This window comes from Phyllobates terribilis, unplaced genomic scaffold, assembly GCF_046119375.1.
Source record: "Phyllobates terribilis strain yellow unplaced genomic scaffold, ASM4611937v1 Scaffold_56__1_contigs__length_8794411, whole genome shotgun sequence".
NCBI classification, from domain to species: Eukaryota; Metazoa; Chordata; class Amphibia; order Anura; family Dendrobatidae; genus Phyllobates; species Phyllobates terribilis.
The window spans coordinates 3,094,339-3,120,978 of record NW_027362816.1 but is presented as its reverse complement, the minus strand read 5'-3'; the positions used below and the strand labels follow the sequence as shown (position 1 = coordinate 3,120,978).

General features: G+C 44.8%; 2 protein-coding genes and 1 pseudogene across 2 annotated transcripts in view; 1 reads left to right on the top strand and 2 right to left on the bottom strand.

Annotated features, from left to right (window-relative positions):
• The window catches only part of LOC141192283 (gastrula zinc finger protein XlCGF66.1-like), a 364,897-nt gene that overhangs the window by 166,501 nt on the left and 171,756 nt on the right, over positions 1–26,640 (bottom strand). The window lies entirely within an intron of this gene.
• On the bottom strand, positions 150–12,982 carry LOC141192278 (uncharacterized). Its single transcript, XM_073661772.1, has 7 exons — positions 12,972–12,982; positions 10,768–10,822; positions 10,363–10,542; positions 10,156–10,279; positions 9,979–10,076; positions 9,690–9,780; positions 150–3,108 (listed from the first exon to the last, which is right to left on the bottom strand). The coding sequence occupies exons 1-7, from the start codon at positions 12,980–12,982 to the stop codon at positions 1,742–1,744; spliced, it is 1,926 nt and encodes a 641-aa protein (XP_073517873.1). The 3' UTR covers positions 150–1,741.
• The window catches only part of LOC141192277 (uncharacterized), a 58,432-nt pseudogene continuing 48,108 nt past the window's right edge, over positions 16,317–26,640 (top strand).

Sequence of the window (26,640 nt, the reverse complement as noted above, 5' to 3'; positions counted from 1 at the left end):
GACAAATGGGCACTCAGCCTCAAGCTCCAGAGATGATGCAGTACTGCTCTTGCTAAGCCTTCACAAGTAGAAATGAATATAGCCGGCACCTCCCTCTCAGACACACCAGGTATTTATACACCCAGGCCAGAGAGCGGTAGCCGCTAGGTCCTAGAGACAGCCTCTCCTCTAAGAAGAGGTCTGTAATGCCAAACATAGAGATCTCCTGCAACCAACTGCAGGGCGACTATCTGTCACCTCTGATACACCCGTGACAGTGTGTCAAAGATTGTCATAAGATTGTACTCCCAAATTTTTTTTTGTCTCTCTGAGATTTGAAGTTACATTTTAATACAAGTAATTTCATGTCCACGGTGCTGTGATCAGGGATAAAAAATGTTTGGCCACAGGTAGATCTATTCTTTTTTTTTTTATTGGGTGGCGATGAGAATTCATCCTTGTTCTAAGTTTTTGCCCTGTCTTCCCTACACACAGACACCCAGTTGAACATTTGGTACATATAATTAAGTACACGATATTAGATGTAATGCAGCTGAAATTACCTGGGATCTTGTGGTCCTGATGCTGGTTGGGAATGTTTATCTTGTCAGTGGTCATTATAAATAGACATGTTTTACATTTTTTTCTGGCTGCAGAGAAAAGTTCCTGTAGCTGTTGGAGAGGACTGCCTAAATCACAGAAGTGGGGGGTCTGGAAATATAGATTGTAATCGGGCATCTTTTTGTAATAATGGTTGTAATTTCCATGCAGCTCCCATTAGCACCTCCAGATTTGGATTTTAGGTGACTACGAGAGGCACCCGGTTGCTTTCTTGTTTAGTTTTGAAATGTAGATGATTCCTTGATATTCTGGTGGCTCTTGCAATCTGGTTTTCAATTGTTGTTTGGTGGTAGCCCTGGTTCAAAAAGGTGTTTCTGAGGCCACCAAGGTGTTTGCCTCTGTCCATAGGGTTGGAACATATCCAACATTATCGGATGGCCTGGCTGTAGCCAATAGAGGTTATGTGTTTTGTATGGAAACTGACCCATTTAGGGGATGTTGGACGGTCAATTGGCTTCTGGTACATGGACGTCTCTATTTCATTGTTATGTAACTTAATGATGGTGTCCAAAAAGTTAATTTCAGTACAGAAGTAGTTGAGTGTTAAGTTGATGGTGGGATGAAATTGATTAAAGTGTTCAAGGAACTTCTTTAGATGTTGCTCAGAATATGTCCAGATGATTAAACTATAGTCAATTAGTAGTAGGTAGTAGGCCAGAGGCCTGATGTGACATGAGGACAAGAAGTCACATTCAAGCTTGGTCATGAAAATTTGCATACTGTTAAGCCATTACACTTCCTATTTCTGTACCAGTCTCCTGTAGATATATGTGGTTATCAAATTCAAAGTAATTGTGGGTGAGGATGAATTTTGTAAGTTTCACCAAAAAGCTGAAACTATCCTCTCCGTCTGTTTGCTTTCCCTTCCAGCAGCTTTTTCCACAGTTAGGTTTCTGGGAGGTCATACTTGTTCCTTTTATTTTTGATTCTCCATGGCTTGACTTCTTTGCCCTATATGAATGTGTTTTAGTTTCTCACCCACAGTTTTTATATCTTACTTCACACTTTCCTTTCCACTTGTTGACAGTGTGTTGCGGCCTCCCCTCTGGTTCCTCAGGAGGTACAAGAAAACCCTCAATGGCCTACTACGGAGTTAGATCTGAGGTGGTGTTTTAAGTTGTGCAGCTAGGGTCTTTTTAGTCTATACAGAAACCAGTTGGGTGTAGTTGCGGCATTTTCCTGTGTGGGTTCTCCGGTGGCTATAAAGATGGGCTTTCTGGTTAAAACATTTTCCACATTCTGAACAGGAAAAAGGCTTCTCCCCTGTGTGAGTTCTCTGATGTTTGACAAGATTTGATTTCATTGCAAAACATTTCCCACATTCTGAACATGAAAATGGCTTCTCCCCTGTATGAGTTCTTTGATGTGCAATGAGATTTGATTTATTTCCAAAACATTTCCCACATTCTGAACATGAAAAAGGCTTATCACTTATGTGAGTTTTCTGATGTGCGACAAGACTTGATTTCTTTGCAAAATATTTCCCACATTCTGAACATGAAAATGGCTTCTCCCCTGTGTGGGTTCTTTGGTGTATTACAACATCTGATTCATGGATAAAACATTTTCCACATTCTGAACATGAAAAAGGCTTCTCCCCTGTGTGAGTTCTCTGATGTTTGATAAGATGTGATCTCTCTGTAAAACATTTCCCACATTCTGAACATGAAAATGGCTTCTCCCCTGTGTGAGTTCTCTGATGTGCAATAAGAGTTGATTTAATTGCAAAACATTTCCCACATTCTGAACATGAAAATGGCTTCTCCCCTGTGTGAGTTCTCTGATGTTTGATAAGATTTGCCTTCTTTGCAAAACATTTCCCACATTCTAAACATGAAAATGGTTTCTCTCCTGTGTGAGTTCTCTGATGTTTGTTCAGATCTGATTTCCCTGTAAAACATTTTCCACATTCTGAACAGGAAAAAGGCTTCTCCCCTGTGTGGGTTCTCTGATGTACGATAATATTTGATTTCCTTGTAAAACATTTTCCACATTCTGAACAGGAAAAAGGCTTCTCCCCTGTGTGAGTTCTCAGATGTTTGGTTAGCCTTGATTTCTCTGTAAAACATTTCCGACATTCTGAACATGAAAATAGCTTCTCCCCTGTGTGACTTCTCTGGTGACTATCAAGATCTGATTTATGGTTAAAACATTTCCCCTGCTTGAAACAAAAAAATCTATTCTCTGCTGTGTACGTTTTTTGATGTTTAAGAAAAGACTTTTTGAGAAGACTATTTCCATATTCTGAATGTGAAAATGGCTTTGTTGCTTTAGGAGCAGTTTGTTTCTGAATGCCTCTTTTGTGACTATGATTTTCCTTAGTAGTCGGTAATGAATCAGAAGACAGGACCTGTTTTAAAGAATCAGATGACAGATCTTCGCTGTGAAGGGATGATGGGATATCTGGAGTAATGGCATTCACTTCATTTGTATCCTGCGGGATCTCAAGATCATCAGATTTAAAAATTGAAGATGTCAGCTGTCCCTCTGATCTTCTGGTACAGTCATCTGCCAAGAATAAAACAAATTATTATTTTTGAATAAAATATCCTTGAGTTTTATATTTTTGAGCATTTCTACTTAAAGTGTCTGTAGAAATGGCAAGTTATGTAAAAACATTGAATGATTTACCAAGACAATGACAGTTCACAGCCCAATATAAAACCTCATAGGATGAACCAGTAGAGCGAGGTGTTCAAATGTTTGTTCATTCTGGATCCCAAATATGGAATCAAAAGCCACCAAACAATGTTATGTAGGGGAAAATAATACCAAGAAAAACTTCTACTCATCTCACAAAAAACAAGTCCCCACTCAGGCCCATCATCTGTCAGTGGAAAAACAGAAGTTTCCACATTATTAGGGTCTCAAAGGCTCTTGAAAAGCAACATGGCTTCCATAAACCAATCCAGCAATATCAGCTCTCCCAAAGTCAGATCTCCCCCTCACTTCAGAGCCTTGCAGTGCGCCCAAACCACATTTAGCATCCATGTATTCGGCATTACTATAGGGAGAAGAACCCACTTAATTTAAGGTGTGTGTCTCCTGGAGCACAATCTGGGCACTATGTGTTGGGAAATAAAATAGTATATTTGCAATTTTCACGCTCCAACATGCACTGCGTGTTAATTTCCGGAAAGTGGTTGTGCAGTCAAAATAGTCACTACTCCTATACATTAATTCACTGAGGGTTATAATATTCAAAATGGAGTCACTTTATGAGAATTTCTACTGCTCTGGTTTTCTGCCATTTTGTCATATTAGGGCTTCTGCAAATGGTGTGACCCATCTCCTCTGAGATCTGCTGCTGTGACGTCTGCTTCTTTCACCATACCTGTCCTCATTCATTCTGCAGAGAATCTGACTTTATGGTGTAGGTAATCAAATGCCCATGTTGTCTACTATTCGTAGGGGAAACTACTCAACACATCAGGGACCATATTGCCAGCCATAAATCCACGATTTGTTGTGGCAAAACCTTGTTACCACTACCCCATCATTTCTCAAGCGCCAAGTATGCAGTATCACAACTCAGGTTCCAGGTGATCGAACAAGTACCCAGACGAGGTGGTAACCATATTAAACTCCTTAAACAACGGGAGTGGTTCTGGATACACACCCTCCAGACACTGACAGAGAATGAAATAGATTGGCTAACTTGATTATCTTTTTATCAGACACACTAGATCAGCTCTACAACCTCTCCTATTCCTCCTCTCCAGGCGAGTTCCAGAAACCCCCTTCCCCTCTCCCCTGGCTTCCCCCTCCTATCTCCCTCTCCACCCCTTCCCCTCTCCCTTCTCCTCACCCTCTTACACACAGCTCCCATATATCATTCTAGCAAACCTAATTACATACAAGGGGCATGGCCTCACACTATTTAGTTTCATACAGGACTCCATATATTCCTTACACCACCCCCCTCCATTATTCCTTTCATCCACAGCACCAATTGACCCAACCAGCACAATTTTATTCCCCCACCCAGATCAACCTCACTTTTGCCCCTCATCGATACACCATGATGACAACATAACAGAACTGAGTATGTATAATAATTCACTAGCGCAGGAATAAGGCTGGAGATATACTAATAAATTTGTATATTTTATCGGTTTAAAATGGATTACACCACGAACGTGCCATAATAAGGACTTTTCTCTCCAAGTCACCCCTGGACTCTTTCCTGAGGTAATTGATTTAATTAAAAGTTACAATTCCTAATAAAATTATATGTTCTTTATTCTAACCTATTTTACCTTACCTATATTGTTTCTTTGATTCTAAAAGTCACCGGACCAAAAAGACCACTTGGACAATAGTAACTCGCTTCTTAAAAAGCTATCTACCAACATCCTCTTTTTCTTCCCGGTAGGTGTGGTACCACCAAACCCTTACCTGTAGACATAATTTTGAAATTAACTAATTTTCAATATTTTAGCTTTCTCTACCACCGAGAAAATACACCAACACAGAGGACCACTAACCATCCTTCCTTCCTCACCAGCGGGTAAGATCGGTTACTCCTGCTATCTGCACACCACATTCTAAACCATTTGTCTTCTAACTAGGAAAGAAACTACTACCAGGACCTTAACCTCAACCTCAACCGGACAAATTATCTGAAATACAGGAGGAAAATTACTATCCCACCACTCTACCCTCCACATTTGACCGTATCTCCGACAGGCTATATTTTATCCTTTTTATACCCCTGATTTTACTTTTGTAATGTATTTTAAACCAATACTAATAAATTTGTATATTTTATCTCATTAGTATATCTCCAGCCTTATTCCAGCGCTAGTGAATCATTATGCATACTTTGTACATTCACTTTCCCTGACAGTGTGAGGATACTGTCCCACTTGCTGCAGGAATAATAAGCCTACCTGCCAGCGTTAATCCTCTCTAAAAAAATTACCATAACAGAACTATCGCATATAGCCTAACGCGCATGCGCAGTCTTCACCAGACGCCATGGATATGCTACACATGTGACACAGCCATACGGGAGGACAGGCCCGCCCCAACAGACCCACTCTCCCTGCCACATCACCTGCCTGTGACGCAACTTCCAGGGAGGGGGGGGGGAGAGAGTTTGAGCGCACGCACTTACGGTCTGGCGGTAATCACGGAAACATACATAAACCCTCCAACCGCAACAAGAGACAGATGCACAAGATGAAGGTGCGGGAGCGCCTATTCACAGCTCCATTAAAGGTACCCACCCAGCACATTTTGAGCCGTCAGGCAAGCCACCTGGCCACATGCCTCTATACTGATCTGTTTGGGGACCTGTACTCCCTATATGTCTCTGCCCTGTTACTTATTAAGCTTTATTACTTATCTGAGTGGGGACCTATATTCCTCATATGTCTCTACCCCATACCTAACATAACTTTATATGCATCTATTTGGTGACCCATTTTCCTTATGTCTCTGCCCTGATACCCAACTTCTTTACCACCTAAGCTCTATCATTCTTCTCCTTGGTCCTCCTCCGGCTCCTTTGCTCCTCCACTTAATCATTAATCTTTTTGCTTCCATTGTCCCATCTTTTTACCAATGACTTACCATGTGGCCAGAATATCAGCAATACTTACCTGCAGGACGGATGTCCTAGAAGCCGCTGAAGATTGTCGCACAATTACAAGTACATTCATGATGAGCATATGAAAGGCTCATGTATATAATTTCTGTATACATGTAAATATATATGTGTCTTCACATTTATGTATTGTTTCTCTTTTTTCACAGCGACATTACGAATAAGACTGACAGGGTCGAAACGTTAAAATTGATATGTGTCGCATATCCCTGCACCTTTTTAGGTCAGCGCTTATGTCTGAATCACCATATGTGAAATAAACTGTTAGCATACCAAAAGGATGGTGTGGTGAATCACTACCTACAGATATTCATTCTGCAGACGGCGCTGGTGATGGAGGAGACGTCAGAACCAGAAGCTCTGGGCGGCGCAGGCTCTGTCCAGCCACTAAGATTAGGGTTGCTTGGACCTGTAGTACCCTCCAGTCTGGCAGTATGGGGGTGTGTGCTGTCCAGCTGGAGTAATCTGCTCCCTGCTTCAGCCAACTGGAAAGCACCGCACCCTACTAAAGCTGGAAGGATATTGCCGGAAGCTGCTAGATACAGCCTTGTTCTCCTCTGGTTCAGTCCTCTGTGCTCAGCTCCCGGCTTGTGTATTTGTTTCCTGTTGTGACCCCGGTCCGTTTACTGACTACTCTTGTGTGATTTTGTATTTTCTCTGCTCTCCTGGTTCTGACCCGGTTACCTGACTATTCTTCTTCCCATCTCACTCCACAGAACAGCAGGTAACACCGTGGCCCAAGCCTGGGGGTCTCTGTGTAACTCCAGATCCATGTAGAGGGGTTAAAGAATGTTGAGCCAACCAATCCCTGGGCTCTATAAAACAGAGGAGATAGCGCCAAACCTGTTCGTGGTGGCCATCTTTTGCGCTGCCAGGTGACCATGAACAGTGCCCCAATACATTGTGTCTGCAAACTATTCCAGCAAAATCTGCTTTCAAATAGCTAAATGTCGCTCCTTTCCTTCTTAACCTGCCATGTGCTCAGACAGTAGTGTACAACCGTATATAGGGTATTGTGCGATCAAGAGCCACCATGGGCAGCACGGTGGCTCTGTGGTTAGCATTGCAGCCTTAGAAAAATCCGGAATCCCCGGCGAAACGCGCGTCAGGGATGACTCCTGATAGTTTCATCAGACAGTATTATGCCATATTTGACCGCACTATAGAGTGCTGCATAAAACCAGATTTACCCCGTTTTAGCTGTCAGCTCTGTTAGATCTGACAGACTGTTGACATAGTTGAAATTGTCTCTCACGCTGATCATACCCACACACGTGTTGACAGCGTGGGAGAGGCCGATAGTGGCATATGCTAGCCGCATCTGATATCTAAATCGGCAGAAAGCGTGTTGGATCTCCTGCACAACCAGGAGATCGTGACTTAGTTGGATCGCTTGCTTCTCCTGCTGACCATCAATTCTTGTGCAGACAGCGTGAGAGAGACGGTCAGTGGCATAGCTGAGCTGCTTGTGCTCTTAAGCTGGCTAAGTCTGTTATATTGCCGGAGTTATTTCACTGCCGACAGCACTACTGGAGATGCGAGTGGAATTATTAAGGATCCATTACACAGATTGTGTGACAGGGCAATAGTGTGCCCTGATAACCTCTGTACAAGGGCTCATTACACTTATATCTATCAGACCGGCCACACTTTTGAAGTCACTTTATAATATGGGGAGTGTATCCAACGGGCTAGGAGAATTTTTTACTATTGAATTCACGCTGGCAAATTGAGCCTTTATTTAATAAAATCTCTCCTGGCTGAGGATACTATCATAATTCAGCACACCCTTGATATAATCTATGGCATTCATTTTATAAGCATAAACCCAGCCATCAATTATAAGGGACATTGGCTAGGGGCTTATTTTATTAATAATTTGATTCACCGTCTGACTCTATCAGTAATTTAGTGGATCATGACTCCATTTATATAATCATGATCCATGATACATCCCTAATGGGATGTATGATTTACCAGGTTTTAATATTATTATTTAACAAAGAATTTCACTTTTACTCACACCCTTTTCCCTTTCCTAATTGTTTACTTGTAATTTGGTGGTGTTCACCTCTGTGAGTACTGTCTGATGAGATCAGACAATACTTTGACTATAGAATTGCAGCCTTGCAGCGCTGGGGTCCTGGGTTCAAATCCCACCAATGACAACAAAGGAGTTTGTATGTTCTCCCCGTGTTTGCGTGGGTTTCCTCCAGGTTGTCCGGTTTCCTCCCACACTCCAAAGACATCCTGATAGGGAATTTAGATTGTCAGCCCCAATGAGAACAGTGCCGATAATGTCTGTAAAGCGCTGTGGAATTAATGACGGTATATAAGCGAGTAAAATAAATAAATAAGCTGGAAAATAATTAGTAAGGTCCATTTGTTTCCTATTATCCTTTGTGAAGAATTCCAAAGTTATCACCATATAAAGTGACACACGTCAGATTTGAAAAATGGCCCTGATTAGAAACACAAAACTGTCTGCGGAGTGCGAAGGAACCTGTGAAAAAAAATATTTTTTTTTAATCTATGTTACATCCCCAACAACAACCTATGTATAAGGGGAGAAACCCAACACTAAACCGGAGTCGCACTCATTTATGGTGGAGCCATTGGAGCTACTATGAGTCCTGACCAGGAGAGTAGAGAAAGTATTAGTGCTCCCCATTTCAGGAGAGATTGTGCAGTAATCTGAATTCCTTAGGATCGAAAACATAATGGAATTTATGACGTGGAGTGAATCCATGAAACCAGGGCTCGAGCCATGCCAACACATCTCCTGCAGGCGTGAATAAATGTATATTACATCCATCAGCCACGCACAGCTTAGAGATATATCATGGCACAGTGTAATGTTTTTTTATGTAGTTTATCGCGATCCTGTTTGAAGTTAGTTGGTTTTAAAATAAAGTGTAAACTCAGGATAAAGGGAAACTCTGTTGTTATTGTACAGAAATTCACACTGGGCCTCACTGCACATTTAATGTTGTTGATCAAAAAAGCGAAGTTTGGCCAGAAAGACTGGACCTGGTCTTGTAGGGACCATATGAGCACATTCAGCAGCACAGAAGGGAGAGAAGGTAGATTCATCCAATAAGATATCACGGATCTAGGAAGCCAACACCATCATTACCCTCCGCTTTCTCTTACAGTCCCATCAGAATATTTTTCTTCAAGTGATTTTCTAACTTGTCAGCACATTCTACGTATGCTGTCATATGGGCAGGTAACGGTCAGCATCTTCTAATTCCAGGGGGTAGGTGGATCTTTCAGATTGTAAGTTCCATAGAAAAGAGCTTTCACAATTTCCCCAAGTAATTAGAACATTTTTCATATGGAGGCGAATGTTATGCTCTAGTAGCAAAATGGCGATCACACGATTGTGATATGGCCAGACTACATCACCGATAAAGCAGCCATAGCTGGTGACAGAGAAGAATCTGTGACTTCTCTGCATTTAGTGGTCACTACTCACCTGGGTAGTCATATGTAGGAATCTCCTCTTTACACCGCTCATCACCCCATACATATGTCTCTGTAGTATTAATATGGGTCAGATCTTCACCCTGAAACAAATATTGTAAAAGTCACAGACAGATGGAGAAATCACATCTATGATCAGCTCTAATCCTGCCATCTCCACCGTCCTCATTACACAAATATAAAACATATAATACTGGTGGATAAAACAAGACTGAACACAAGACCTTCACAGCCATCTACACATCATAGGGGAGATCTCATGACACCTTCTCTCCATCTACCTGATGATCCTGAGGAACATTAGGATCTTCTTGTTTACAGTCCTGTGGAAGAAGAGGACGGGGACATCTCTCTGGTGTTGTCCTCTTACTGGATAGATCTGGAGGAAACACATACAGGGACTGAATTCATTCTTTACATACAGATAATTATAGGCCGTGTGTATTTAGTCCTATTACCTGGTGATGTGAGGGGCTGGGGAACCTCCATCATGACGTTCTTGTACAGATCTTTGTGTCCTTCTAAATACTCCCACTCCTCCATGGAGAAATAGATGGCGACATCCTGACACCTTATAGGAACCTGACACATACAATGATACCGTCATCCCCCCAATCCCTTAATAGTGTTACTGTATAATGTCCCAGCATTCCCAGCAGTGTCACCTCTCCAGTCAGCAGCTCAATCATCTTATAGGTGAGTTCTACGATCTTCTGGTCATTGATGTCCTCATGTATCAAGGCTTGAGATGGAGGCCCTGTGATTGGGCTTAGGGGTCTTCCCCATCCCTCAGACACAGGATCCTGACAGCGCTCACTAGAGGTCTTCTTCGCTACTGTGTAATCCTGGTTATGGAGAGACACATTAATAAATCTCACTATAGACATTTCCAGAGTCCTCACCTCTCCAGTTCTGTCCATCTGTTATTCCCATAGATAAGAATGATGTAATGTGAAGTCATCAGAATCTCTCACCTCTCCAGTAAGCCGGAAGATGATCTCTAGGGTGAGGTGTAATATCCTCTCTGCCATCTTGTCTCTGTCCATATCCATCCTTGATGGGTGATTCACAAAAATTCTGTCAATATAGAAGATGTCCACTGAGAGGATCTGATATTGTAGTGACCTAAATAGGAAGACAATGAGACGATGGAACATCATAAAGAATTCCGTGTAATAATACAATTACTGGACACAATAAGGGAAATATATCAGGAGATAGAAGGTGTAGATGTTGTATTCTCTAGTCTTGTATGGATTTGAACATAAGTTGAATTGCAGAAAAAGACATCTCCTCCATGCTCCCAATCACTGGCTAAGTTGACCACTGCTTAGCCAACTGATTAGCGGTAGCTGTAATCACAAGTGCGCAGGAAATACAGAGACTGGTGGGGGACCCAAGCCGCAATGGTATTCTTATTAGTTTACAACATTCTGCTTTTACCCTGTCATGTATTAATGAAACCTATATATTTTAGGCCACAGACAACAAGCAGTTTCTTCCTCGGAGTCTGCAGCTGAATAAGTTTCTCATAGACTTATCTTCCATAACGCTAATTCTTGTATCATTTACTGACATTGGAATCGGCATTAGCAATACTACAGGAGATATTCATTACACGTGACATGAGAAATAACTACTTCATGATGAGGACGACATCTTCTACTATAACTCCAGAAACATATTTGGCCAGAGTCCTTCACTGACTACATCACCACTAGTCATCTATATGAAAGTTTCCCATCTTTCCGAGGCTGTAATCTTTTTATCAAATTAGATCTCATGTATAAAAGTTTGCTTGTAAGAACACCAACACAGGAGTGGTTTAATGCTAATGTCTCCATGTACGGTGTTTTTTTTTTCTGGATAGGTCATAGAAAATATTAAAAATCTCTGAAGTTAATCGCCTCCCTCCTTCCCTCTGTCATTTGCAATCTGATCAGACACTCTTAGGTGGAAGATTGTACAAATTACACTGGTCAACAAATTGTAACTTTTTTTCTGTTTCCTGTTTTAAAACATGTAGTCCATGTATTTTGAGGCGCTGATTTCAGAAATGTAAATCAGAATTTCTGTAGCATGTACCATTCCCGAGATCTTTTAATTTTACGATTATGATTAGGACAGTACGTAGTGCATAATAAATTGGCACTTATATTAAACTTTTTATTTCAGAAGTGTATTTTTTGTAGAAATAACCAATGGAATTCATAATATGGACTCTCTTTATTATAATATACAGCACTAAGTCCTGTCCAATCATGCACTGCATTAGTTGTGCACTCTCAGGCACGTCCAGACACAACTGTCAGACTTTGGTCTATTTCCAAGTAGCATTATATAATAACAGCAGTAACGACGCTGTAATCTTCATGAGTTTCTTCTGTTTTGAGAAAATTTCATAAAGGAGCAAAACGGTTTAATAAGTAATGAGTTGTAGAATATCGCGTCAATGTCGCAATAGTAATGAGCTCTTTTGTTATATATGTGGAGATTATACCCTTAAAGCCCAGAAAAGGAGTATAACTGCAGTTGTTAAGAAGGCATAGGAGTTATATTTTGGATGCAAAATTGGTGACCAAGACAGAGCAAGGGCTACTCATATATGCTGCTCATCTTGCACTACGAGTTTGAGGTCTTGGCTGAAGGGTGTGCGACCATCGATGCCATTTAACATTCCAATGATCTGGAGGGATCAGAAGGACCATATAACCGATTGTTACTTCTGCACGATGAATGTATCCGGTTTTTCCTTCTAAGAACAGGAGGTCTATTGAATATCCCAACCTTGCTTCTGCAATTTGACCAGTGGCGCACAATGAAAGTCTGCCAGTTCCAAAACCACCGCCGGTGTGGAGAATAGAAGAGGGCGATGAAATGATGGTTGATTCATTAGAGATGGAACCTGCTGCTGATTCAGATTTCGAACCATCAATATCAACTGCTCCACGTTTAATATCTCAAGCAAGACTCAACGATCTGGTCAGAGATTTGGGTTTATCAAAGAGTCAGGCAGAACTACTTGGATCAAGGTTGCAAGGGTGGCATCTGTTGCAGCCAGGTACAGAAATTTCAGTATTTTGCAGTCGTCATGAAGATTTAACCAAATATTTCAGTCAACCTGACTGTCTCACTTTTTGCAGTGATATTACTGGATTGTTTTCTGTCCTTGGAGTTGACCATGACCCAAGGGAATGGCGACTGTTCATTGATTCATTGGCCTTAAGTTTTAAGGCTGTCTTGCTACACAATGGTAATGTCTACTCTTCGATACCTATCGGACATGTCGATCAGTATGAAGGAGACCTATGAGAATATGCAGATGCACATTCAATAATCAAGGTACAAATGGAATATATGTGGTGATCTCAAGGTAGTTGCAATTTTATTAGGTTTACAGATGGGATACACTAAGTACTGTTGTTTCCTTTGGGAATGGGACAGTAGCGCAAGAGACTCACAATATATCAGGAAGGACTGGCCACTACGCAATAAATTTATTCCAGGGCAGAAGAATGTTAAACACGAACCATTAATAGATGAAAAGATGATATTCCTTCCACCTTTGCACATCAAAATGGGATTAATGAAGAACTTTGTCAAAGCAATGAACAAGCAAACTGAAGTCTTTGCTTACTTGTGACAGAAGTTTCCATGCATCAGTGATGCCAAGATAAAAAAGGGTGTTTTCATTGGCCCACAAATCCGAGAGCTAGTAAATGATAGTAAGGCTAAGTGCCCACGATGCAGAAACGCTGCATATTTTTTCCACATCTCCCTGGCAGGAAAAAAGCATGCGTTTTTCCTGCCAGGTAGAAGCGTTTGTCAAGCGTTTTTGCATGCATTTCCGCATGCGGGTTATCAAGCTCTTTTCCAAGCGATTTTAGCATCACTTGGAAAAGTGCTTGACAACTTGATCACGCTATATAAATCCATGCAACCGGCATGGATTTATATAGTGTGACCAAGTAATAGTAAAAAAAAAAAAGAATAAGAATGGTAAAAAATAAAAAATAAAGATTATACTTACCTTCCGATGGCCCCCGGTCTCCTCAGCGATGCGACCGGTGTGTTGGACGGCTCGCGATGGTCTAAAAGGACCTTCCATGAGCCGCCCAACACACCGGACGCATCGCTGAGGAGACCGGGGGCCACCGGAAGGCAAGTATAATCTTTATTTTTTATTTTAAATTCTTTTTTACACAGGTACTATGGTACCCGGGTCTGCTTGAAAAACGCATAGTGGGCATGCGGCCTTTCTTTGATGGTCTTCTGCATGGTGCAGAACATGTAGCATGGTCGGCCTTCAAGAATGTCGTTTTCAACTTTCTAGGCAACTACAAGGTGCCAAACTATGCTGAACAGTTTGAAAGTTTTCTTCAGGCTTACAAGTCAATGAAGTGCAACATATCACTTAAAATACATTTCCTTCATTCACACATTGACTTTTTCCCAACAAACCTAGGCACTGTAAGTGATGAACATTGTGAAAGGTTTCATCAAGACATTTCCTAGATGGAAAATAGGTACCAGGGGAGGTGGAGGCCCTCGATGCTGGGTGACTATTGTTGGAATCTTGCCTGTGAATTATCGGACAGTGATTATAAAAAAAATCAATGGCAAAACATTTCTAAACTTGATCGCTGTTGCTGACTTTTGAATTCGGAATATCACATACCACCACAAATTTGACAGTATTCAATGCATACATAATTGCATTTTTCTCAAAAATCTTAAGTGATAGAGCAATTCTGAAGTTATTTCTCAGCATGACAATTCCGATAAGATTCACCCAATTTCATGCTGAAAAAAAAGCCTTGCTGAACAGTGTTACCTATAGTGTGAAGTGAACCAGCCTAATCAACATGCAGGCCGTCCCTTGTGAAGTAAGAGGATTAAAGTAGACACCTCACAAGGATTCCAGTAAGACAAACAGCTGACAGTCTCCAAGACTTAGACAAGAAACTAATACCAGTAGGAAATTGAATGTGGCCGAACAGTGAATCAGCTTAATTAACATGCAAGAGCTTCTTGTAGGGAAAAGACTATGAGGATGTGTATTGTGCATAGACAAAGAGTGCAGATTAACCTATCTGTTCAGACAGGAAAAGGTCTATCAAGGATAAAAGGGATCTCTCACACTCTTTAGAAATAGCCATGGTCACCCAGCATACACATTCCTTTCATCAGCACAGCTTCAGCAGTCAGGATGTCTCCGAATGAAAATATAAAATATTGGAATATACATAAATCCAATATTAATGAGAAATACATTTCCAGCACATGGGCTAGCCAGAGAAAAGGATACATATTTTCTCATAACTGTAGCCCCTCTGCCAATGAGCCATAAATGCACAGTGGACACATAATTGACAACAGCTATGCCATTTTTGGTCTCTAAGTAAAAATAAAATCCTTATGGAAAATATGGTGTCAATCTACAACTTCTGCGATCATCCAGAGAGGCGTTATCACATAAGTTGGGGATTCCATAAAATCATGAAGTGCTGAGACCAGCCCACAACCTGGCCCATGTATGAGAGATACACATCATGTATGCAGGAAACCCCGTTCACAAAATGGCCATTTGAAGTGCTCTCCTTCAGCTAAACTGAATCGTCTCTGCGATCGGTGTAGTAAGTTCTCTTGTTAATCCCTTTTATTTTCTGTAACTGTATATGCTGTAGGTACTGTGGGAGTATTTTATCTAGAGGCTTAATGACCGCAGTCACCGCTACGACCGGGCCTAGCCAATGCTAGCCCCTGTTTCAGCTAGATGTGTGTCCTCGGACACACATTCATACCAACATAGTAATGTAGGTTGAATAAAGACCTAGGTGCATCCAGTTCAACCTTCCTTATCTTTTTATACATCCTACAGTCTTGTTTGCTTTTGCGGCTGCTGCTTGACATTAAGTACTGCTGCTCAGCTTACTTGTACCCAGAATACCCAAGGCCTTCTCCTGTTCTGTAGTCCCAAGTATACTCCCATATAATGTATATGCAGCAATAGAATTACTCCGACCTAGTTGCATTACTCTACATTAAACCTCATCCGCCAAGTGTTTGCCCATTCAGTCATCTTATCCAGATCGTTCTGCAATATCATAATGTCAAGATCAGATTTTAATATTCTACATACTTTGATGTCGTCAGCAAAAACTGACACTTTACTCTCAATCCCATCCCCAAGGTCATTAATAAAGAGGTTAAAAAGAATCGGTCCTAGTACAGATCACTGCAGCACCCCACTGCTGACTATATCCTAAAATGTAGTATATCCCTCCATGTTTGTCACACAGTCATGGCTTTCATCCAGCTAGGTTTCCGTAATACCCACCACATCGTATTCTGTGACCGATATAAGAGTCTCCAGTTCATTCATTTTGTTTGCGAGACTTCTTGCATTTGCCAGCAGATATTTAATATTATTAGCACATTTATTACACTTACTCAGCTCCCTACTTTCCTTGCATATCCCAGCCCCTCCTAGATCCTCATTGACCCCTACTACCTCACTCCCATCTTGTCAGTGTGCCACAATACACGCTGCCGACCAATCAGAGGCCATCAGATGAAGTCAGCGTACACGTGACTAGAGGCGCATGGAAGTGACGTCATGCGCTCCCGTCGCTTGCACGCTGAAGCCAGCTGCCAGCTCCATAAAAATATGCAGCGCGACAGAGTGAAGGTGAGTATAATGTGTTGTTTTTTTTTTTAAATCAGTGAGTACATGGTACCCTAGGCCATAGTACTACATGCACGACTGTGGGCTGTGCATTACGCTACATGGACGACTGTGGGCTGTGCATTACGCTACATGGACGACTGTGGGCTGTGCATTACGCTACATGGACGACTGTGGGCTGTGCATTACGCTACATGGACGACTGTGGGCTGTGCATTACGCTACATGGACGACTGTGGGCTGTGCATTACGCTACATGCACGACTGTGGGCTGTGCATTACGCTACATGCACGACTGTGGGCTGTGCATTACGCTACATGCACGACTGTGGGCTGTGCATTACGCTACATGCACGACTGTGGGCTGTGCATTACGCTACATGCACGACTGTGGGCTGTGCATTACGCTACATGCACGACTGTGGGCTGTGCATTACGCTACATGCACGACTGTGGGCTGTGCATTACGCTACATGCACGACTGTGGGCTGTGCATTACGCTACATGCACGACTGTGGGCTGTGCATTACGCTACATGCACGACTGTGGGCTGTGCATTACGCTACATGCACGACTGTGGGCTGTGCATTACGCTACATGCACGACTGTGGGCTGTGCATTACGCTACATGCACGACTGTGGGCTGTGCATTACGCTACATGCACGACTGTGGGCTGTGCATTACGCTACATGCACGACTGTGGGCTGTGCATTACGCTACATGCACGACTGTGGGCTGTGCATTACGCTACATGCACGACTGTGGGCTGTGCATTACGCTACATGCACGACTGTGGGCTGTGCATTACGCTACATGCACGACTGTGGGCTGTGCATTACGCTACATGCACGACTGTGGGCTGTGCATTACGCTACATGCACGACTGTGGGCTGTGCATTACGCTACATGCACGACTGTGGGCTGTGCATTACGCTACATGCACGACTGTGGGCTGTGCATTACGCTACATGCACGACTGGGCTGTGCATTACGCTACATGCACGACTGTGGGCTGTGCATTACGCTACATGCACGACTGTGGGCTGTGCATTACGCTACATGCACGACTGTGGGCCGTGCATTACGCTACATGCACGACTGTGGGCCGTGCATTACGCTACATGCACGACTGTGGGCCGTGCATTACGCTACATGCACGACTGTGGGCCGTGCATTACGCTACATGCACGACTGTGGGCCGTGCATTACGCTACATGCACGACTGTGGGCCGTGCATTACGCTACATGCACGACTGTGGGCCGTGCATTACGCTACATGCACGACTGTGGGCCGTGCATTACGCTACATGCACGACTGTGGGCCGTGCATTACGCTACATGCACGACTGTGGGCCGTGCATTACGCTACATGCACGACTGTGGGCCGTGCATTACGCTACATGCACGACTGTGGGCTGTGCATTACGCTACATGCACGACTGTGGGCTGTGCATTACGCTACATGCACGACTGTGGGCTGTGCATTACGCTACATGCACGACTGTGGGCTGTGCATTACGCTACATGCACGACTGTGGGCTGTGCATTACGCTACATGCACGACTGTGGGCTGTGCATTACGCTACATGCACGACTGTGGGCTGTGCATTACGCTACATGCACGACTGTGGGCTGTGCATTACGCTACATGCACGACTGTGGGCTGTGCATTACGCTACATGCACGACTATGGGCTGTGCATTACGCTACATGCACGACTATGGGCTGTGCATTACGCTACATGCACGACTATGGGCTGTGCATTACGCTACATGCACGACTATGGGCTGTGCATTACGCTACATGCACGACTATGGGCTGTGCATTACGCTACATGCACGACTATGGGCTGTGCATTACGCTACATGCACGACTATGGGCTGTGCATTACGCTACATGCACGACTATGGGCTGTGCATTACGCTACATGCACGACTATGGGCTGTGCATTACGCTACATGCACGACTATGGGCTGTGCATTACGCTACATGCACGACTATGGGCTGTGCATTACGCTACATGCACGACTATGGGCTGTGCATTACGCTACATGCACGACTATGGGCTGTGCATTACGCTACATGCACGACTATGGGCTGTGCATTACGCTACATGCACGACTATGGGCTGTGCATTACGCTACATGCACGACTATGGGCTGTGCATTACGCTACATGCACGACTATGGGCTGTGCATTACGCTACATGCACGACTATGGGCTGTGCATTACGCTACATGCACGACTATGGGCTGTGCATTACGCTACATGCACGACTATGGGCTGTGCATTACGCTACATGCACGACTATGGGCTGTGCATTACGCTACATGCACGACTATGGGCTGTGCATTACGCTACATGCACGACTATGGGCTGTGCATTACGCTACATGCACGACTATGGGCTGTGCATTACGCTACATGCACGACTATGGGCTGTGCATTACGCTACATGCACGACTATGGGCTGTGCATTACGCTACATGCACGACTATGGGCTGTGCATTACGCTACATGCACGACTATGGGCTGTGCATTACGCTACATGCACGACTATGGGCTGTGCATTACGCTACATGCACGACTATGGGCTGTGCATTACGCTACATGCACGACTATGGGCTGTGCATTACGCTACATGCACGACTATGGGCTGTGCATTACACTATATGGAGGACTATGGGCTGTGCATTACGCTATATGGAGGACTATGGGCTGTGCATTATACTATATGGAGGACTATGGGCTGTGCATCATACTATATGGAGGACTATGGGCTGTGCATTATACTATATGGAAGACTATGGGCTGTGCATTATACTATATGGAGGACTATGGGCTGTGCATTACGCTATATGGAGGACTATGGGCTGTGCATTACGCTATATGGAGGACTATGGGCTGTGCATTACGCTATATGGAGGACTATGGGCTGTGCATTACGCTATATGGAGGACTATGGGCTGTGCATTATACTATATGGAGGACTATGGGCTGTGCATTATACTATATGGAGGACTATGGGCTGTGCATTATACTATATGGAAGACTATGGGCTGTGCATTATACTATATGGAAGACTATGGGCTGTGCATTATACTATATGGAGTACTATGGGGAGTGTATTATACTATGTGGAGTACTATGGACTGTGCATTATACTATGTGGAGTACTATGGGCTGTGCATTATACTATATGGAGGACTGTGGGCTGTGCATTATACTATATGGAAGACTATGGGCTGTGCATTATACTTCTGCTATGGGGTCCCATGACTTCTAAGTTCGTACCTGGTAAGTATAAGGCTAAGTGCCCAAGATGCAGAAATGCTGCATATTTTTTCCGCTTCTCCCTGGCAGGAAAAAGGCGTGCTGTTTTTACATGCATTTTTCCCGCCAGGTAGAAGAGTTTGTCAAGCGTTCTTCACATGCATTTCTGCATGCAGGTTATCAAGCACTTTTCCAAGCGATTTTAGCATCACTTGGAAAAGTGCTTGACAACTTGTTCACACTATATAAATCCATGCAACCGGCATGGATAGTAGTGTGACCAAGTTAGTTAAAAAAAAAAAAAAAGAATAAGAATGGTAAAAAATAAAAAAAGATTATATTTTCCTTCCGATGTACTCCGGTGTTTCGTCTGTTCCGTCCGGTGTCTTGGGCGGCTCGCGGTGGTGTGAAGGACCTGCGATGACGTCATTGAGTGACAGGTCACATGACTCAATAACGTCATGGCAGGTCCTTCACAACAACGCGACCCATAGAGCAGACCAGACGGAGGGGAGAAAACACCGGGAGGACATCGGAAGGTAAGTAGAATCTTTTTTTTTTATTTTAAATTCCTTTTTTTTAACAGGTTCTATGGTTCTATGGTCTCCTCTCCTCCAGACCTGGGTACCATCCGCACATTGAACCGTGTGATATCCGCATGTGCAGATGCAGTGATGCGGATGTCACGCGGTCCAATGCAAGTCAATGGCAGCGATTACGGCACATAGCCTTATAGAACATTTTTTTACTATACATTAAACGGGGGATATAAATACCACGATAGGGGACATATCAGGATGAAGTGGGAGGGAAGGGTCAGTCGAAATCTTTGCACCGGGGCCAATCAGACCCTAGTTACACCACTGATTATACTGTGTGGGGGGGATTATGGCACTGTGGGAACATTATACTGTGTGAGGGCATCATACATACTCCATAAGGGGCATAATGGGGGCATTACACTGTGTGGGGGCATCATACATCCTGCATAAGGGGCAAAATGGGGGCATTACACTGTGGGGCATCATACATGCTGTATAAGGGGCATAATGGGGGCATTACACTGTGGGAGGCATCATACATCCTGCATAAGGGGCATAATGAGGGCATTACACTGTGTGTGGGCATAATGGGGGCATTACACTGTGTGGGGGCATCATACATCCTGCATAAGGGGCATAATGGGGGCATTAAACTGTGTGGGGGCATCATACATACTCCATAAGGAGCATAATGGGGGCATTACACTGTGTGGGCGCATCATACATACTGCATAAGGGGCATAATGGGGGCATTACACTGTGGGGCATCATACATCCTGTATAAGGGGCATAATGGGGGCATTACACTGTGGGAGGCATCATACATCCTGCATAAGGGGCATAATGGGGGCATTACAATGTGTGGGGGCATCATACATCCTGCATAAGGGGCAAAATGGGGGCATTACACTGTGTGGGGGCATCATACATCCTGCATAAGGGGCATAATGGGGGCTTTACACTGTGTGGGGGCATCATACATACTGCATAAGCGGCATAATGGGGGCATTACACTGTGTGGGGGCATCATCCATAATGCATAAGGGGCATAATGGGGGCATTACACTGTGGGGGGCATCATACATCCTGCATAAGGGGCATAATGGGGGCATTACACTGTGTGGGGGCATCATACATCCTGCATAAGGGGCATAATGGGGGCATTACACTGTGTGGGGCGTCATACATCCTGCATAAGGGGCATAAAGGGAGCTTTACACTGTGTGGGGGCATCACACATACTGCATAAGGGGCATAATGGGGGCATTACACTGTGTGGGGGCATCATAAATCCTGCATAAGGGGCATAATGGGGACATTACACTGTGTGTGGGCATCATACATCCTGCATAAGGGGCATAATGGGGGCATTACAATGTGTGGGGGCATCATACATCCTGCATAAGGGGCATAATGGGGGCATTGCACTGTGGGGTATCATACATACTGCATAAGGGGCATAATACATACTGCATAAGGGGCATAATTGGGGCATCATACATCCTGCATAAGGGGCATAATGGGGACATTACACTGTGGGAGGGGCATCATACATACTGCATAAGGGGCATAATGGGGGCATCATACATACTGCATAAGGGGCATAATGGGGGCATTACACTGTGTGGGGGCATCATACATCCTGCATAAGGGGCATAATGGGGACATTACACTGTGGGGGGGTATCATACATACTGCATAAGGGGCATAATGGGGGCATTACACTGTGTGGGGGCATCATACATACTGCATAAGGGGCATAATGGGGGCATTACACTGTGTGGGGGCATCATACATCATGCATAAGGAGCATAATGGGGGCATTACACTGTGTGGGGGCATCATACTTACTGCATAAGGGGCATAATGGGGGCATTACACTGTGGGGCATCATACATACTGCATAAGGGGCATAATGGGGGCATTACACTGTGTGGGGGCATCATACATCGTGTATAAGGGGCATAATGGGGGCATTACACTGTGTGGGGGCATCATACATCCTGCATAAGGGGCATAATGGGGGCATTACACTGTGTGGGAGTATCATACATACTGCATAAGGGGCATAATGGGGGCATTACACTGTGTGAGGGCATCATACATCCTGCATAAGAGGCATAATGGGAGCATTACAATGTGTAGGGGCATCATACATCCTGCATAAGGGGCATAATGGGGGCATTACACTGTGTGGGGGCATCATGGGGGCATTACACTGTGTGGGGGCATCAAACATACTGCATAAGGGGCATAATGGGGGCATTACACTGTGTGGGGGCATCATACATCCTGCATAAGGGGCATAATGGGGACATTACACTGTGGGGGGGTATCATACATACTGCATTAGGGGCATAATGGGGGCATTACACTGTGTGGGGGCATCATACATACTGCATAAGGGGCATTACACTGTGTGGGGGCATCATACATCATGCATAAGGAGCATAATGGGGGCATTACACTGTGTGGGGGCATCATACTTACTGCAAAAGGGGCATAATGGGGGCATTACACTGTGGGGCATCATACATACTGCATAAGGGGCATAATGGGGGCATTACACTGTGTGGGGGCATCATACATCGTGTATAAGGGGCATAATGGGGGCATTACACTGTGTGGGGGCATCATACATCCTGCATAAGGGGCATAATGGGGGCATTACACTGTGTGGGAGCATCATACATACTGCATAAGGGGCATAATGGGGGCATTACACTGTGTGAGGGCATCATACATCCTGCATAAGAGGCATAATAGGAGCATTACAATGTGTGGGGGCATCATACATCCTGCATAAGGGGCATAATGGGGGCATTACACTGTGTGGGGGCATCATGGGGGCATTACACTGTGTGGGGGCATCAAACATACTGCATAAGGGGCATAATGGGGGCATTACACTGTGGGGGCATCATACATCCTGCATAATCGGCATACTGGGGGCATTACACTGTGTGGGGGCATCATAAATCCTGCATAAGGGGCATAATGGGGGCATCACACATCCTGCATAAGAGGCATATTGGGGGCATTAGACTGTGTAGGGGCATCATACATCCTGCATAAGGGGCATAATGGGGGCATCATACATCCTGCATAAGGGGCATAATGGGGACATTACACTGTGGGGGGGCATCATACATACTGCATAAGGGGCATAATGGGGGCATTACACTGTGGGGGGGCATCATACAATCTGCATAAGGGGCATAATGGGGGCATTACACTGTGTGGGGGCATCATACATACTGCATAAGGGGCATAATGGGGGCATTACACTGTGTGGGGGCATCATACATACTGCATAAGGGGCATAATGGGGGCATTACACTGTGTGGGGGCATCATACATACTGCATAAGGGGCATACTGGGGGCATTACACTGTGTGGGGGGGCATCATACATCATGCATAAGGAGCATAATGGGGGCATTACACTGTATGGGGGCATCACACATCCTGCATAAGGGGTATAATGGGGGCATTACACTGTGGGGCATCATACATACTGCATAAGGGGCATAATGGGGGCATTACACTGTGGGGGGGAATCATACATCCTGTATACAGGGCATAATGGGGGCATTACACTGTGTGGGGGCATCATACATCCTGCATAAGGGGCATAATGGGGGCATTACACTGTGTGGGGGCATCATACATACTGCATAAGGGGCATAATGGGGCCATTACACTGTGTGGGGGAATCATACATACTGCATAAGGGGCATAATGGGGGCATTACACTGTGTGGGGGCATCATACATCCTGCATGAGGGGCATAATGGGGCCATTACACTGTGTGGGGGCATCATACATACTGCATAAGGGGCATAATGGGGGCATTACACTGTGTGGGGGCATCATACATCCTGCATGAGGGGCATAATGGGGTCATTGAACTGCGTGGGGGCATCATACATACTGCATGAGGGGCATAATGGGGGCATTACACTGTGTGGGGGCATCATACATACTGCATAAGCGGCATAATGGGGGCATTACACTGTGTGGGGGCATCATACATCCTGCATAAGGGGTATAATGGGGGCATTACACTGTGGGGGGCATCATACATCCAGCATGAGGGGCATAATGGGGGCATTACACTGTGTGGGGGCATCATACATACTGCATAAGGGGTATAATGGGGGCATTACACTGTGTGGGGGGCATCATACATACAGCATAAGGGGCATAATGGGGGCATTACACTGTGGGGGCATCATACATCCTGCATAAGGGGCATAATGGGGGCATTACACTGTGGGGGCATCATACATCCTGCATAAGGAGCATTACACTGTGGGGGCATCATACATACTGCATAAGGGGCATAATGGGGGCATTACACTGTGTGGGGGCATCATACATACTGCATAAGGGGCATAATGGGGCCATCATACATTCTGCATAAGGGGCATAATGGGGGCATTACACTGTGTGGGGGCATCATACATACTGCATAAGGGGCATAATGGGGGCATTACACTGTGTGGGGGCATCATACATCCTGCATGAGGGGCATAATGGGGGCATTACACTGTGTGGGGGCATCATACATACTGCATAAGGGGCATAATGGGGGCATTACACTGTGTGGCGGCATCATACATCCTGCATAAGGGGTATAATGGGGGCATTACACTGTGGGGGGCATCATACATCCAGCATGAGGGGCATAATGGGGGCATTACACTGTGGGGGCATCATACATCCTGCATAAGGGGCATAATGGGGGCATTACACTGTGGGGGCATCATACATACTGCATAAGGGGCATAATGGGGGCATTACACTGTGTGGGGGCATCATACATACTGCATAATGGGGCCATCATACATACTGCATAAGGGGCATAATGGGGTCATTACACCGTGTGGGGGCATCATACATACTGCATAAGGGGCATAATGGGGGCATTACACTGCGTGGGGGCATCATACATACTGCATGAGGGGCATAATGGGGGCATTACACTGTGTGGGGGCGTCATACATACTGCATAAGGGGCATAATGGGGACATTACACTGTGTGGGGGCATCATACATCCTGCATAAGGGGTATAATGGGGGCATTACACTGTGGGGGGCATCATACATCCAGCATGAGGGGCATAATGGGGGCATTACACTGTGTAGGGGCATCATACATCCGGCATAAGGGGCATAATGGGGGCATCATACATCCGGCATAAGGGGCATAATGGGGGCATTACACTGTGTGGGGCATCATATATACTGTATAAGGGGCATAATGGGGGCATTACACTGTGTGGGGGCATCATAAATACTGCATAAGGGGCATAATGGGGCCATCATACATCCTGCATAAGGGGCATAATGGGGGCATTACACTGTGTGGGGGCATCATACATAGTGCATAAGGGGCATAATGGGGGCATTACACTGTGTGGGGGCATCATACATCCTGCATGAGGGGCATAATGGGGGCATTACACTGTGTGGGGGCGTCATACATCCTGCATAAGGGGCATAATGGGGACATTACACTGTGTGGGGGCATCATACATCCTGCATAAGGGGTATAATGGGGGCATTACACTGTGGGGGGCATCATATATCCAGCATGAGGGGCATAATGGGGGCATTACACTGTGTGGGGGCATCATACATCCTGCATAAGGGTCATAATGGGGGCATCATACATCCTGCATAAGGGGCATAATGGGGGCATTACACTGTGTGGGGCATCATATATACTGTATAAGGGGCATAATGGGGGCATTACACTGTGTGGGGGCATCATACATACTGCATAAGGGGCATAATGGGGCCATCATACATCCTGCATAAGGGGCATAATGGGGGCATTACACTGTGTGGGGGCATCATACATACTGCATAAGGGGCATAATGGGGGCATTACACTGTGTGGGGGCATCATACATCCTGCATGAGGGGCATAATGGGGGCATTACCCTGTGTGGGGGCGTCATACATACTGCATAAGGGGCATAATGGGGGCATTACACTGTGTGGGGGCATCATACATCCTGCATAAGGGGTATAATGGGGGCATTACACTGTGGGGGGCATCATACATCCAGCATGAGGGGCATAATTGGGGCATTACACTGTGGGGGCATCATACATCCTGCATAAGGGGCATAATGGGGGCATTACACTGTGGGGGCATCATACATACTGCATAAGGGGCATAATGGGGGCATTACACTGTGTGGGGGCATCATACATACTGCATAAGGGGCATAATGGGGACATTACACTGTGTGGGGGCATCATACATCCTGCATAAGAGGCATAATGGGGCATTACACTGTGTGGGGGCATCATACATCCTGCATAAGGGGCATAATGGGGGCATTACACTGTGTGGGGGCATCAAACATACTGCATAAGGGGAATAATGGGGGCATTACACTGTGGGGGCATCATACATCCTGCATA

What these genes read in the sequence shown, in the direction of transcription:
- LOC141192278 (XM_073661772.1), bottom strand. An exon ending in TCTATATTGACAGAATTTTT is followed by an intron (nt 10,543 to 10,767) that starts GTGAATCACCCA and finishes CTCCATAACCAG; the next exon opens with GATTACACAGTAGCGAAGAA. An exon ending in TTGAGCTGCTGACTGGAGAG is followed by an intron (nt 10,280 to 10,362) that starts GTGACACTGCTG and finishes TGTATGTGTCAG; the next exon opens with GTTCCTATAAGGTGTCAGGA.